The sequence below is a fragment of the Periplaneta americana genome, chromosome 4 (assembly GCF_040183065.1).
Source record: "Periplaneta americana isolate PAMFEO1 chromosome 4, P.americana_PAMFEO1_priV1, whole genome shotgun sequence".
Taxonomy (NCBI): Eukaryota; Metazoa; Arthropoda; class Insecta; order Blattodea; family Blattidae; genus Periplaneta; species Periplaneta americana.
The window spans coordinates 25,463,672-25,478,119 of record NC_091120.1 but is presented as its reverse complement, the minus strand read 5'-3'; the positions used below and the strand labels follow the sequence as shown (position 1 = coordinate 25,478,119).

The following is a 14,448-nucleotide window of genomic DNA, read 5'->3' as shown; positions in this document are numbered from 1 at the left end:
GCTGTCTATTTAGCTCGAACAGCAATTTACATTAGTAGGAGTCCACACAGCTGACATGGAATCGCCAAATGATGTGATAAGCGGCCGTAATGGGCGATGATATAAGGCATGGAAATTAAAGATGAAGATTCTGTATGTTCCAGCGAGCAGTCTAGTCTATATCATTAATTGAAGGAGAACAATGGCGGCATTCATGGCGGTGGACAGCGTATTGGCAAAGAGGGTGAGAGGAAGGGAAAACGGCCCGGCCGGAATCTGTGGAGATGCGATGCGTTCACAACCTCGCGGACATCGCGGCGGGCAACATGGAGGGCACGACCACGCTGACGGTGATCCTGCTGCTACTGCTGGCCAACGCGACTGCAGAGGTGAGACGTCACGTCTATACATATATATATATATATATATATATATATATATATATATATATATATATATATATATATATATATCTAGGGACCGGATTTATAGGTTTTTGGAATAGGTGACATAGCTTTTACGTCCAACCTATGAAAGGGTCGCAAAACTGTCCGATCGTTAAAATGTATCCTTACAGTTATTCTTTAAAAAATAAATATATATTTATTAAGGCAACATGGACCACGAAACTGACCCTTCCAAGAACCAAAATATTTATCAAAATTTATAAGATTCAAAATTTTTGCTCCTTCCCCTTTAACATTATTTGTAGTTTGAATAACTTATTGTAACAAGTTCAAATATCTCGGAGCAACAGTAACAAATATAAATGATACTCGGGAGGAAATTAAACACAGAATAAATATGGGAAATGCCTGTTATTATTCGGCTGAGAAGCTCTTATCATCCAGTCTGCTGTCCAAAAATCTGAAAGTAAGAATTTATAAAACAGTTGTATTACCGGTTGTTCTGTATGCTTGTGAAACTTGGACTCTCACTTTGAGACAGGAACAGAGATTAAGGGTGTTTGAGAATAAGGTGATTAGAAAAATATTTGGGGCTAAGAGGGATGAAGTTACAGGAGAATGGAGAAAGTTACACAACACAGAACTGCACGCATTGTATTCTTCACCTGACATAATTAGGAACATTAAATTCAGACGTTTGAGATGGGCAGGGCATGTAGCACGTATGGGCGAATCCAGAAATGCACTTTTAGGAAGGCCGAGACGTAAGTGGGAAGATAATATTAAAATGGATATGAGGGAGGTGGGATATGATGATAGAGAATGGATTGATCTTGCTCAGGATAGGGACTAATGGCGGGCTTATGTGAGGGCGGCAATGAACCTCCGGGTTCCTTAAAAGCCAGTAAGTAAGTAACAATTAACATTTTATACAGAATTTTCTTTTTATTTTAGTAGGTTATTTTACGACACTTTATCAACATATTAGGTTATTTAGCGTCTGAATGAGATGAAGGTGATAATGCCGATGAACTGAGTCCGGGATCCAGCACCGAAAGTTACCCAGCATTTGCTCATATTGGGTTGAGAGAAAACCCCGGATAAAACCTCAACCAGGTAACTTGCCCCGACCAGGAATCGAACCCGGGCCACCTGGTTTCACGGCCAGACGCGCTAACCGTTACTCCACAGGTGTGGACTTTATACAGAATGATTCACGAGGATTTACCGTCCCTTACGGAGCTTATTTCCGAAGACATTCTGAGCAAGAAATGTCATATAAACATTTGTCCTAATCTCAATATTTTCAGAGCTACACTAATTTGAAGTTGTTTGTAAAATACCTTTATTCTTGAATTTTAAGGGTAAAAAAAATATTACAGATAAAAAATGAACTATTCAGGGGTATCATTTCTTCAATTAGCTAGTATTTGAAGCTAAAAATGTGTTGTGAATTTCATAGTTGCTTCGTACAGATTTTTTTTTTTTTCCGATTTTTAAGTATGAAATTACATTTTCTTACGCATTTATCACAATTGTTACAAATCACACCACTCTTGTAAATTCTTTAATACTGTACATTAGGATACATAATTAAACTGTAAAGAATCAAGTTCCTAAAGTCGTATGATTTGTAACAATTTTTGTGTTAAGTACGTAAGAATGATGTCACTTTTAGTTAAAAATTGAAAAAAAAATCTGTACAAAGCAATTAACAACACATTTTAGTTTCAGAATACTAACCAATTAAAGAAATGATACTTCTGAATAGTTCATTCTCTATTATTTTGTAATATTTTTTTTAACCTTCAAAGTAAAGAAATAAACATTTTACTAACAAATTCAAATTAATGTAACTTTGAAAATATTGAGATTAGGACAAATGTTTATATGGAATTTTTTGCTCAGAATGTCTTCCAAAATAAGCTCCGTAAGTGACGGAAAATCCTCGTGAATCACCCTGTATAGTTTATGCATTTTGTAACAATTGAATGGTTCAGTCAGATAAAGTGTCATGCCAAATTTCATGTTTCGGGAAAAAAAGATGAAAGTTGTAAACGAAATAACCGTTACATTGTTAGTTTTATATTTTATTTCAGTTGAAGAAATAAAATTACAAGATTTATTTATTTTCTAAAAATTCAGTTCTCTTATTTGTGGCCCACTATATCCGTTGATATTAAATTAATTTTCCTGAACTTTCATTCAAAACACATAAATAAAATCATTTATTGCGCACACAAATAATGAGATAATGAATTACATATAAAAGGCATTTTTTTTACAATCCCACGAAGTTAGGTTTTTGACTTCAAAATAAATTGGACGGCTTAAGAAGATGTACATAATATGTAATATGTTAATTCTGCATAAATTAACTTAAAGTAGCTACCTATTCTTATGTTATTTATGAAAATAGATAGAGTATTTAAATGCAATTGTATATTAGTGGTTTATTGTCAGATCGTAAGCATGTTCCTTTTCCACGAATTCAGCAACATTTAGACAGCAACCGCTTCTGTGGAAACACACCCGCATTACAAGGAGGTGTACGATTAGTGAACAAGTGACCGTTAATCCTTCAATAAAAATATGTAATTTACTTCTCTACCTATAAAGTTATCTGACCAGGGAGGAGGTAAAAGTTTCAAATAAAATTGCAACATAATGTAGAAATTAACTTGAATATAATAATTATTTTTATACACATATATTCTTATATGAGATCTCGCCATCCTAATTGAATAATCAATTACTATAATGCGCGCACAGCTGAGAGGTCGCGGGTTCGATTCCCGGTGCCGGAACGAATTTTTCTCAAAATTAATTATTTTTTCATGGAAATCTGGAGATAAACTTCCGTTTGGTGCGAACTAAGGCATTCACTTGTGACTTTATTCTACGCATTTTTTTTTTGTTTTTTTTTTTTAGTAGGTTATTTTACGACGCTTTATCAACATCTAGGTTATTTAGCGTCTAGAGATGAAGGTGATAATGCCGGTGAAATGAGTCCGGGGTCCAACACCGAAAGTTACCCAGCATTTGCTCATATTGGGTTGAGGGAAAACCCCGGAAAAACCTCAGCCAGGCAACTTGTCCCAACCGAGAATCGAACCCGGGCCACCTGGTTTCGCGGCCAGACACGCTAGCCGTTACTCCACAGGTGTGGATTTATTCTACGTACTCAATGCAAAAACATTTTATTTGAGCAAAATATTCGCTACATGTTCTTTATTTCAAACAAGAATTATATTTAATCTTTACTAAAAATGTTCACATTTTATAGCATTGTTATACTCGTAGAATAAACTGACAAGTAGATACCGAACAGGAACGAGATCCGTTAACAGTTTCGGAGAAATTGCTGCACACATGCAGACAGAAAGACGGAATGCTTTTTCGATATGATATGCTGAAAACATGTATTTTCGTGAAAAATTCGAAATCGGACTTTTTGCAGAATTACATTTCATAGCCTATAATAGTAAAGCAAAAAAACTGACGAAAAATACACTCCGCAAGTGTGTTATTAAAACCTAACTTTGAGGGAAGAAATATGCGTGCCTTCCGTGTTCTGCAAATTAAGTTCATACATTTGTTGAAAAGTTCATAATATATCTGAAACATATTGATTCACTTAGAGGTTTCGCATGATTGAAGAGATAATTCTAGTACATGGTTTTCACAAAGAAAAAAGAGATTTCTCCTGCCATTTCATAAAAATAGTTATCAACTACACAACGAATTCTCTAATCAGTAGAACTAGGATTTTTATGAAATTGCACCTTTTTTACAGTAAGCCACAAACATAGCTGCTTTAGTATTTATATGTTATATGATAAACTGAATGTTTAAAGACATATTTGTTAGCGCATTTTTTTTTTGCATTTTTTGCCTGTTTCAACTCATAAGAGCATCTTTTGTTTCATTCGGTCATTTTTTAGATATTTTCATTTAATTTTGGCCGTAAGTCCCCATTATTAATGTAAAATAATGTTTATATCCTTTGATATTTTCTTTACATATTTCGTCTATTAATACCCATTATTTTGTATAATATTTTAATCGTTTTTCTACACAAATATTGCCATTTTAACGTAGTACACTCCATGTAATGGATCAGTCCAACCACCCCTCCAATATAGACTCCTCTATACCTGCTAATTCCGGATAAGAGTGGTTTTGTGGTGGACTACATGAAAACTAAAAGTAGCCTAAAGTAAATCCATGGTGCTACAGCCCATGAAGGGCCAAGACCGATCAGCCGACTGCTGACCTCACGTTCACATGCCGAAACAGAGGTGAACGATCATATATGGAAACTACATCAGGTAAAATAGTTAAAGTGTACTACATAGAAAAAATTATGTAAAATTTAATTTAACTACTGGCCTAAATATTAAGTGATACAAAACCTCTTTCCCTATTAAGCCAATTACGTAAGATAAATTTTAGGGCATTTTAAGGGCATTTTTGAAAGATTCTTGGGTCATAAATGCATTGCTTTTAGGACATTTTTTCATGATTTATAGGTCATCAAAATCCTAGCCCTATTAATCAGGATATAATTGGACGGAGTTACACAATAATAGACCAACCGACAATTTGAAAAAAAAAAATGAGATATTTGCACAAATCTATTACTGATGGCAGGCTAATTTAACTCGGAAAAAATCAACAATACGATATCTGAATTTTGCTGTCATTTATAAAGCAATGATTCGTTTATTCCATAAAATTTATCTATTTATTTTGCTTTGAAATATTAAATCAACTGCTAGTCTCTTATCAAAAATCGGTTAGCCTTTTTTGGTATTATTTGTGCATTTATAGTAATAGTATGAATGTTATCATACTTCTTGCATAATTTTTTTTATAAAAAACAGATTTATTTCAATGGCCAATGTCTCGAAACAGGTTTTTGGCGCTTGGTCTCTTATTGCGTAACTCCGTTCAATTAATCAAACATACAAATTTTTAGGCCTACAGGTTCTTTGGACAAAATATTTAGGATAACACCATAGTCGCGACGCTGTTACTTCCGGCGTGACTCCGCCTCTTTGCTTACGTCTTAGGAAGTCAAGACTCTATAAAGTCTAGGTAGGTAGTATCGTTCGCCATTTTTGTTCTTTCGTTCCCGAGCTACCGTACGAGGAATGTATTTGCCACACCGTTAAACATTATCATGTCGTAGCTCCTATGATAATAAATCAAACGCACTGTAATTCAGCAAATAATTGAGCGGCAAATAACGTCTTCGTGTGCTTTCTGCGAACGCCAACGAAAGAGCCAAAATGGCGGGCGATTATATTAAGTATTTATCGAGCCTTAATAAATGAATAACGTCTTCATAAGCGAATCACAAGACGCACACGTTTAAATGTAGCCAACCTGCAACGCGATTGGCTGCCGGAAATTAGAGCGACGGGACTATAGGTTTTAGGCCTAAGTCTTTCACAGAAGTAAATTCATTACTCACTTTACAACAGTTTTCCTTAATATTCAATAAGATATATTTTTCCTGGAACCCCTTATCAAGGACCGAGTTTTTACGTGCCCTAATTCTACGACACGTACCTCCCAGCTTTACTTCCCTCTCCAGAAAGTCATGCTAAGAACACGTGGAGAAATGTCTACGTCCCTTTATTACAGCTTAATTCACTGCGAATGTAGAATAACGGTTTCATAATGAAAAGTCTAAAAACTTAAGTCATTCTCGTTTCAACCATATTATGAGTGTAAACACGTTTAAAACTATGGGGCAATATCAAAATAGGGAATTGCAAATTATGTTTACAAAACAGTTCAAAACTACCTATGGGGAGCTCTAAAGGACTCAGTGTACGCCACAAAACCACGAACACTGGAGGAATTGAGAGTTCAGATTGACCATGCCTGTAATGATATTCCATTAGCAACATTCCAATTGGTATGTCGCTCCGTTGCACGTCGTTGTTGGGAGTATACTGTGGCGGAAGGGGGCCATTTTGAACATGCTCGGGCTTACAGAATACAAAACCGTAAAAATCGTAATTCTGTCTCATCTCGTTGTTGAGAAATAGTGTTTCGAAGAGTGTATACACCAATTTGGGACATTCTGTATAATGTAAAATGTAGTTTTCTATCCGACTCAAGTCTAGTAGGTCCTACAGGTAGAGTAGGAAACTGAGCTGTACTGTAATAATAAAATCCATGCACAACTTTCATCGCATTTCTTTACAATGTGCGATATTTTTCTATGCAGCTTGTGGAGCAGCGCAACAAGCACACCATAGAAATCATCCATCCGCCCGAAGTACTTCGCAACAGGAAAGCCACCATATTCTATGACTTCAAAAAAGTAAGTAAAATATTTTACTATGTCGTCTGTGAAAAAGTTTTCTTTTGTTGACTTATTGGAAAACTACAAGAGGTTTATTTTCCAAGCTGACTGTGAAATAACGACTTGTAAATTGACCATAAAACAAGAAGAATTATTGTTTGCATGCTGGATGTGAAACAACAATAATTTTACATAAATATTTATTAAACAACTAGCCGTACCCGTGCGCTCCGCTGCACCCGTTAGAAATAAATATAAAGCAATTACATAATTAAAATAGGACATTTGATCCAGGGAACATTCGTGTTTGATGGAAGGATAAATCGTTTAATATGTTACTTAATTTAAATTGTGTTTAAATAATTAAAATGCGATCATTTCGGTCCAGAGACACTCATTTGGTGCAATGACAATTCCTTTAACATGTTTCTTAATTTTTATTACATGCAACCACAGTTTAATGAACATTGACATCATTTAGATTTAATGTCTATACTTTATTTTACTTGCTGTATGTTTCCATTTAGTTATGGTAATAACTTAATTTTAACCCTCGTTTTCTACGTACCGTATTCAGTAAATGGCGTTTGGCCCACTATGGTTCTGAACCCTTCAAATAACTTAAATTATATTATATAATATATCCATCTAGAGAAACTACACTTTCCAATGGTGAAATAATAATTAATTATACAAATCGGTTAATTTAGCTTCCGATATTACTTTATACAAACACAAAAACATTCTCTATAGGCTATCTTTCATAGCTTTCGATTGTTGTTGTCCAAGGCCCCTTATATATGAAGTAATTTGTTTTTTATTTCATTATACGGCCATAGATGACAGTTATTTTAATTTTAAAACTCATTTATCTAATTAAATATCAGTCCTATCAACATGTTTCAAGGAATAAAACTTATCGCAAATTATTTTTAAAGAAACTTTTGTTATGTAACATTTTTCTCAAAAATCAATAATAAGCGAGATATTTCAATTTATTTAATTCAGGCCCCCTTATAACCCCCCTTTTAAATAATGTATTTTGAATGCTATATAGCCTAAAATCTAAGTTACAATGAACTTAATTTATATTCCAATTTTCATCGAAATCCGTTCAGCCATTATCGCGTGAAATGGTAACAAACATACAGACAGACAGACAGACAGACAAAAATTTCAAAAAAGCGATTTTCGGTTTCAGGGTGGTTAATTATATATGTTAGGACCAATTATTTTTGGAAAATGCGTATCGTGTAATTTCTCAAGAAGTATTATTTTTTGAGTTGACTTAAAAATAGTAATTGTATTTTTGTACTGATTGTGAAACAAAAATATGCTTATTTTGTAGGAGGATTGTAAAAACAGAACCATATTTTGTGGGAAGAAGTAACAAGCAAAATAGCTGTGCTAATTGGTAACACGTTCATTATTGTAGGATCGTGTTTATGTGGACGATTTTTTCTCCGTCCTTCTGTACTAGTAGGCAAGATCAGATCGATGCCCCATTAACCACTTATAAATAACTCCAATTCATTCCTTCGCAAGACTTGTTAATGAAGACAGACGGCGCTGTGTTATCAGCGGAGGAAGCGCTATGATTCCGCGCGTTCCGCTTCATCTGAACATGCGAGATGATACAACCGCTGCGGTTTGTACAAAACAACAATCAGATAAGAGCTTGGATGTTGTCATTAATAAGACGAAATGCAACGCGATGTCTCTCAACATGCCTCCTAAAATGGCACGCAGCACAGGAAGTGGTGTTACTCAGATCCTTGTATAAAGTTACATTGTGACTAACGCACCGCTTATCCTTAGAAAAGTTTCGAATTTCGATCTTATGAATTCAACATAATCGTGATGTGGCTTTCGCACAACAGTATCACTAGCGCTCGCTCTCTCTTCGAGAAAATGAAAGAGATTCTCTTGTACCCAGTCGACATAAACAAAAAGTCTAAAAATATAGAAAGACAGAAATATAGTTATTTGCACATTTCTTATTATATCATCTATTATTATTATTATTATTATTATTATTATTATTATTATTATTATTATTCATTTAGTCTTTCAATGCAAACCCAGCTTTCTCCAATCTTTCCCAATTTCTGCCTTCCTCTTTGTCTTCTCATATGATCCATATATCTTAATGTCATCTATCATCTGATATCTTCTTCTGCCCCGAACTCTTTTCCTGTTCACCATTCCTTCCAGTGCATCCTTCAGTAGGCAGTTTCTTCTCAGCCAGTGACCCAACCAATAATTCCTTTTCCTCTTTCTGATCAGTTTCAGCGTCATTCTTTCATCACCCACTCTTTCCAACACAGCTTCATTTTTCTTATTCTGTCTGTCCACTTCACACGTTCCAGTTTTCTCTATATCCTTATTTCAAATGTTTCTATTCGCTTCTCTTCACTTCGTCGTAATGTCCATGTTTCTGCCCCATACAATGCCACACTCCATGCAAAGCACTTCGCTAGTCTCTTCCTTAGTTCTTTTTTCAGAGGTCCACAGAAGATGCTCTTTATTCTATTAAAAGCTTACTTGGCTACTGCTATCCTCCTTCTGACTTCCTGGCAGCAGCTCATGTTACTGTTTATAATACTCCCAAGTATTTGAAGCTGTCCACTTGCTCTACTGCCTCATTTAGAATTCGCAAGTTTATCTTCTATACTTTTCTTCCTATGACCATATTCTTTGTCTTATTTGATTATATTATTATTATTATTATTATTATTATTATTATTATTATTATTATTATTTAGTCAACTGTACGAAGACAGATCTGAACCTACAAGTGATACCAAGAAGGCACCACTTATAAGGCAACTAGGCCAGGAGATAAAGGGGTAGAGAGGCCGTTCCTTTCCCCCTCCATTGCATATATCGGCCATTACCTACAATTATTATTATTATTATTATTATTATTATTATTATTATTATTATTATTATTCAGAAAGCGCCGCGTGTTTGAAATGAGATATAGTTATGGATGGTGACTTTTTAGCAATTTGAAATTAGAAATTTACCATTTTGCTTTTATTATTTAGCATTTCATAGCACTTATACATTCGCAGTTTAGCGTTTTGTAGCGTTCTGAAGGAAAACGTTGACTCTAATATAGGAAGATAGGCAGTGTTAATAAGTCTGAGAACCATTGCTGTAAGCTATTAAATGAATTCATTAATTTTTTTAGTGTTTTACCCAAGGGCAGGTCTTTCACTGCAACTCGAACATTCTCTAATCTTTCCTATTTTCTGCCTTCCTCTTTGTCTCCTCATATGATCCACATATCTTAATGTCGTCTATCATCTGATATCTCCTTCTGCCCCGAACTCTTCTCCCGTTCACTATTCCTTCCAGTGCACCCTTCAGTAGATAGTTTCTTTTCAGCCAGTGACCCAACCAATTTCTTTTTCTCTTCCTGATCAGTTTCAGCATCATTCTTTCTTCACTATCTCTTTCCAACACAGCTTCATTTCTTATTCTGTCTGTCCACTTCACAAGTTCCATTCTTCTTCATATCCACATTTCAAATGCTTCTACAGGGACATCATTTTATTTTTACTAACATTTTTAATATTAACCTGGGTATACCATTAGAGAACCGGAAACACCGTTCACTACCCCCTTCCACGACTGGAGTTCGATGATACTGGCGTAAAACACAAACAAATTGTATTACTAGGTATAGAAGGGAAGAAAAGTAGTTCATCCATTTACGTAAACTAGGAAATATCGCGATTTTGAGTTCGAACATTTTCATTAGGTTTTTGTTTAATCAAAATGCAGTACTGTATTAAGAATAAGTGTTTTTACTCACGAACTGAGTTATCCGTGCGAACATATTCATTATGCAGTGTATATTATACTGTCTACAGCACATTAGCGTACAATAAAGAGAATGAAGTTAAATTGAAAAATAATTATAATATGGATATTTAAACACATATTTGAAAATGGTGGCCGTTTATTTCGATACAGGCTTAAGTTCTTTTGTGCATATTATCGCATTATAGACAATTGCATCTAATTCCAATTACCAGTTTCGTCCTTCGTACTAGTAACTCATGTTGAAATAATTCTGTATTTTTTATTTTTTATAATAGTAAACTGTCTCCCATTGGAGGTAGCTCAGAAGGACTCTGTATACTCTCCTACATGAATTTTATAATATTAAATGTTTACATAAATTTTGTAGAAAGTAAATTAAAATAAACATATATGAATTATGAAGTGAAGAAAAGAAAAAAAATTAAACAGAGTGAATATGATGACTCAGAATTTGGCAAGGGCCAAGCCTTACGTACTGTAAATTCAATCTTCACTTCTGCCCGACCCGAAAATATAAAATTACTTAGACATGCTATCTACTGTCCGTCCAAGTGGTTATGCCGCAGGATCGTAGAAAGGGGGGAAATCACGTGACAGTTAATTGCTTAACGAGGCCCTTTTATTTAAGTTATTTTAAACAGTTGTTTAATATTACGTAAACGTCCAATTCCTAACAGAAATTAATGTTTTTCAGAAAAGAGCTAAGACAGCCCAGCTTTTACAGAGGGGCGAGCAGAAGCAGGTGGGCGAAATCGGGATGCGAAGTAGGCAAACGGACAGTACCTGTGCGAAAATATGATTCAATATTGAAAGCTCTTTCGTCACTGGAAAACGCGAACATATTTCTGGAACGTACTATACTCAGTGCTGTTTACTATATGCGGCCTTGATTCTGTCTGGAGATAGTTGGAACTTCATTAGTAGAAGGGGTGGGAGTGAAGTACATTCAAAAACTCAGGTACAATAAAAACTGAAGTAAAAATAAAATGATGTCTCTGTATTTGCTTCTCTTCACTTCGTCGTAATGTCCACAGAACTTTATTCCAGATTACTGTATCTTCCCAAATAATTTGTCCCGCTATTATTTTGTAACTAACTTCTTCAAAACTAATACAATGTTATTTAAAATAATTTTAAAAATATTCTTTTTCGTTTTAATTGCAGAAATAAAGATTTTTCGCATGAGCAGACGATTTTGCGAAATTCGTGACAAATGTTCTGTCATATATCAGTCATATTTATGACAAAACTTGCATATATTCTTTAGTGCATCTCTCCGTCCTAGTTTGTATTTATCTCTGATAACAAAACAGTCCGGCCCAGAAAATAACAATACTGCGCATACGTTCCCAAGAAATCGCTACTCTGGCTGGATAAAGGAGCGGTGTTCGTTGCTTTCAGACGGACAACTCCTCCAAAAACAGACATCCTTCATAATCCGTGCAACTCTGAGGTGCCGCAAGAAACAATCTTCAGCTGAGCGCGACGCTTGCAACACAGCACTTCGGCACCAGGAAGAACCCAACAGCTTCCCGGTTCACTCCTCGTTCGGTAACCCAGAACGAGCGACTCGTTGAACCCTGCCACGCATGACGCACGCCGTATTCCTTCTGGATGCAATAATGCACTTCATTTCCAAGTCTACCAACATGACCCGACAGTGAGATAGCGAGCCTCGAACCTGTACCCGGCGTTTCCAAAGTGAAATTTTCCACTCAGTACACAAGAGCGTTTTTATCCGACTTCATTCACAAGCACAGAATAGCACTGTGCGTCTTGCCTACTTTCTCAGACCCAAGTAAAGCGACAATTTGCGCATGATTTGACACTTTCTGGGTTGCCAACAGAGTGCAGCATTGGAGTTAAATCGCTCGCTTGAACTCGGTCGAATGTCGCACGCTCGAGTGAGATACGATCGGTCGTGATACGCTCGTAATAAATAGAAGCACAGTACAAGGTCATCTCACCGACATGTCTTATCTTGTATGGAAGGCGACAGATAAGATACACACATGTTTTGCTCACACGGTAAAAATAAGGCTTTATTTTCTCCGTTTATGACAAACGTCTAATGGAACGTACCAAAACAGTGGCATGAAGTTATAAATAAAATAGTATGAAAAACTTCGATATACAGTTATAATTCCTAATTAATAATTATTCAATATTTGATTTACCACATATATAATATGATAGGTCCATACATAGCGCCTATATACTGCGACAATGTAGAAACGTTTTACAAAATATTATTATATAGCAGTAGATTAATAACAATATTAGTACAGAGATAACGTCACAGAAAATATAATAAAACGAATAATCATGCTGCACAACTGTTACAGACGCAAAGATTGTTACACTAATTATTAGATATTATTATTATTACTAGAAAACTTGATACGGTTCTTGCATTATCGTGATTGTGTTCTCCGTTTATAATAATTACATTTACATCCAATAACATCTATCAGATGTGGCAAAAACAAAATCACTCCTGTGTGGGGAGGGGAGGGACATTTACCCACAACATTTATACTACATTTTAAAGCAAGTTTTGTAGTTATACTATGGCGAGGTTAGTTAAACACTGCAAAGTTTTGAAATGATAAACATCTATGATGTCACTACACAGTTCATCACTGTAACAAGAACGAATGTCTAAAGCTCGGCTTATACCGTTCGAGGATTTATCGCTCGCGACAATTTTACCCATCATGCATGTGCGCTACCTATCGGATTATGCTATGAACTACTTGGCGCTCGAGAAAAAACGTCCGATGCAGACCTCTGGTTGCCAACATGGTGCGAGGTTTTTGGGCGTTTGCACGTGTATAGATTCAGAAATATTTAGGTACAGCTACAAATCGGTCAATGTAAAATCTTGCACTAAGAACACTGCGCGTTATCTATATCAGTAGTTCTCAAAGTGTGGTCAGCAGACTTCAGAAGCAAAACAAGTTTCACAGTACGAATAGTAGGCCTACTCACATAACAATCCTGAATAGTACCTGGGTACATACACCGTGTTCATGGGAGTTTACTGCGATTGCTTTTATGCATCCATGAGGTCATTGTCACGAAGCTAGTGTAATCCTCAAGACTAGATAAGCGATGTAGGCCATGTCTGTTGTTGACATTGGCTATTGTTCTTTTGTTTTGTCAAAAAATGAATGCAGGTGTGTATTATAATCAAGAAATAAAAATCATAAATGTAATTTTTTACCATTTCCTAAGGACAAAATTAATGTTACGACAGAGCATTACAAATCTATTCTTGAAACTTACTTCGGCACAAGAGTTTTAGTTGGAGATTAGTATCGTTATGATGTTGATCCTTGCGTGAATGAATTGGCCACAATTCCAGGAACTTGCTCGACGAAACTTTCTCAGAATTGTTAACAGATTAATTCAATATTAATTCTTGTTCACATGTAAAAATATCACATATTTTAAAAAACGGACGTAATTTAAAAACATATTAGGGGAGAGTTGGGTAGTATCGGACATCGGGTAATATCGGACAGTGAGTTTCTTTCATCTAACACCAGATGATAGTACCTGAATGACATGGTTACGTTCCTGTGATGTCGCATACAGAAACGTAACCATGTCATTCAGGTACTACAATACGGTGGTGGATGAAAGAAACGCACTGTCCGATATTACCCGATGTCCGATACTATCCAACTCTCCCCTAACTGCGTAATTCAGACATTCGAAAGCACCACATATTAATATATCGGTAAAATCGTATCTTTGGCTGAGTTCGTCAAACAAACCTACGACGTTGTGAAGAACAAAAAGCAAGTGCCAGACGCTTCCATTCAAAATTGAACAGGGGGTATAAGACTATACTGAAAATGATTGAACAAATCCAAAGTTCCTGAGAATTTCTTCAAAGTT

The 14,448-nt window shown here is 35.5% G+C and overlaps 1 protein-coding gene across 7 annotated transcripts in view; it reads left to right on the top strand.

Annotated features, from left to right (window-relative positions):
• The first annotated feature begins 202 nt into the window (after positions 1 to 202).
• LOC138697628 (uncharacterized PE-PGRS family protein PE_PGRS54-like) overlaps positions 203 to 14,448 on the top strand; it is a 44,528-nt gene continuing 30,282 nt past the window's right edge. For 5 of the 7 annotated variants that reach the window (XM_069823037.1, XM_069823038.1, XM_069823039.1 and 2 more), the window contains exons 1-2: positions 203 to 368; positions 6,631 to 6,726. In XM_069823037.1, the coding sequence (XP_069679138.1) occupies positions 264 to 368; positions 6,631 to 6,726 (201 nt within the window). In that variant the 5' untranslated portion in view covers positions 203 to 263. The remainder of the gene's footprint in view (positions 369 to 6,630; positions 6,727 to 14,448) is intronic. The other 2 variants (XM_069823041.1, XM_069823040.1) reach the window with 1 other exon arrangement.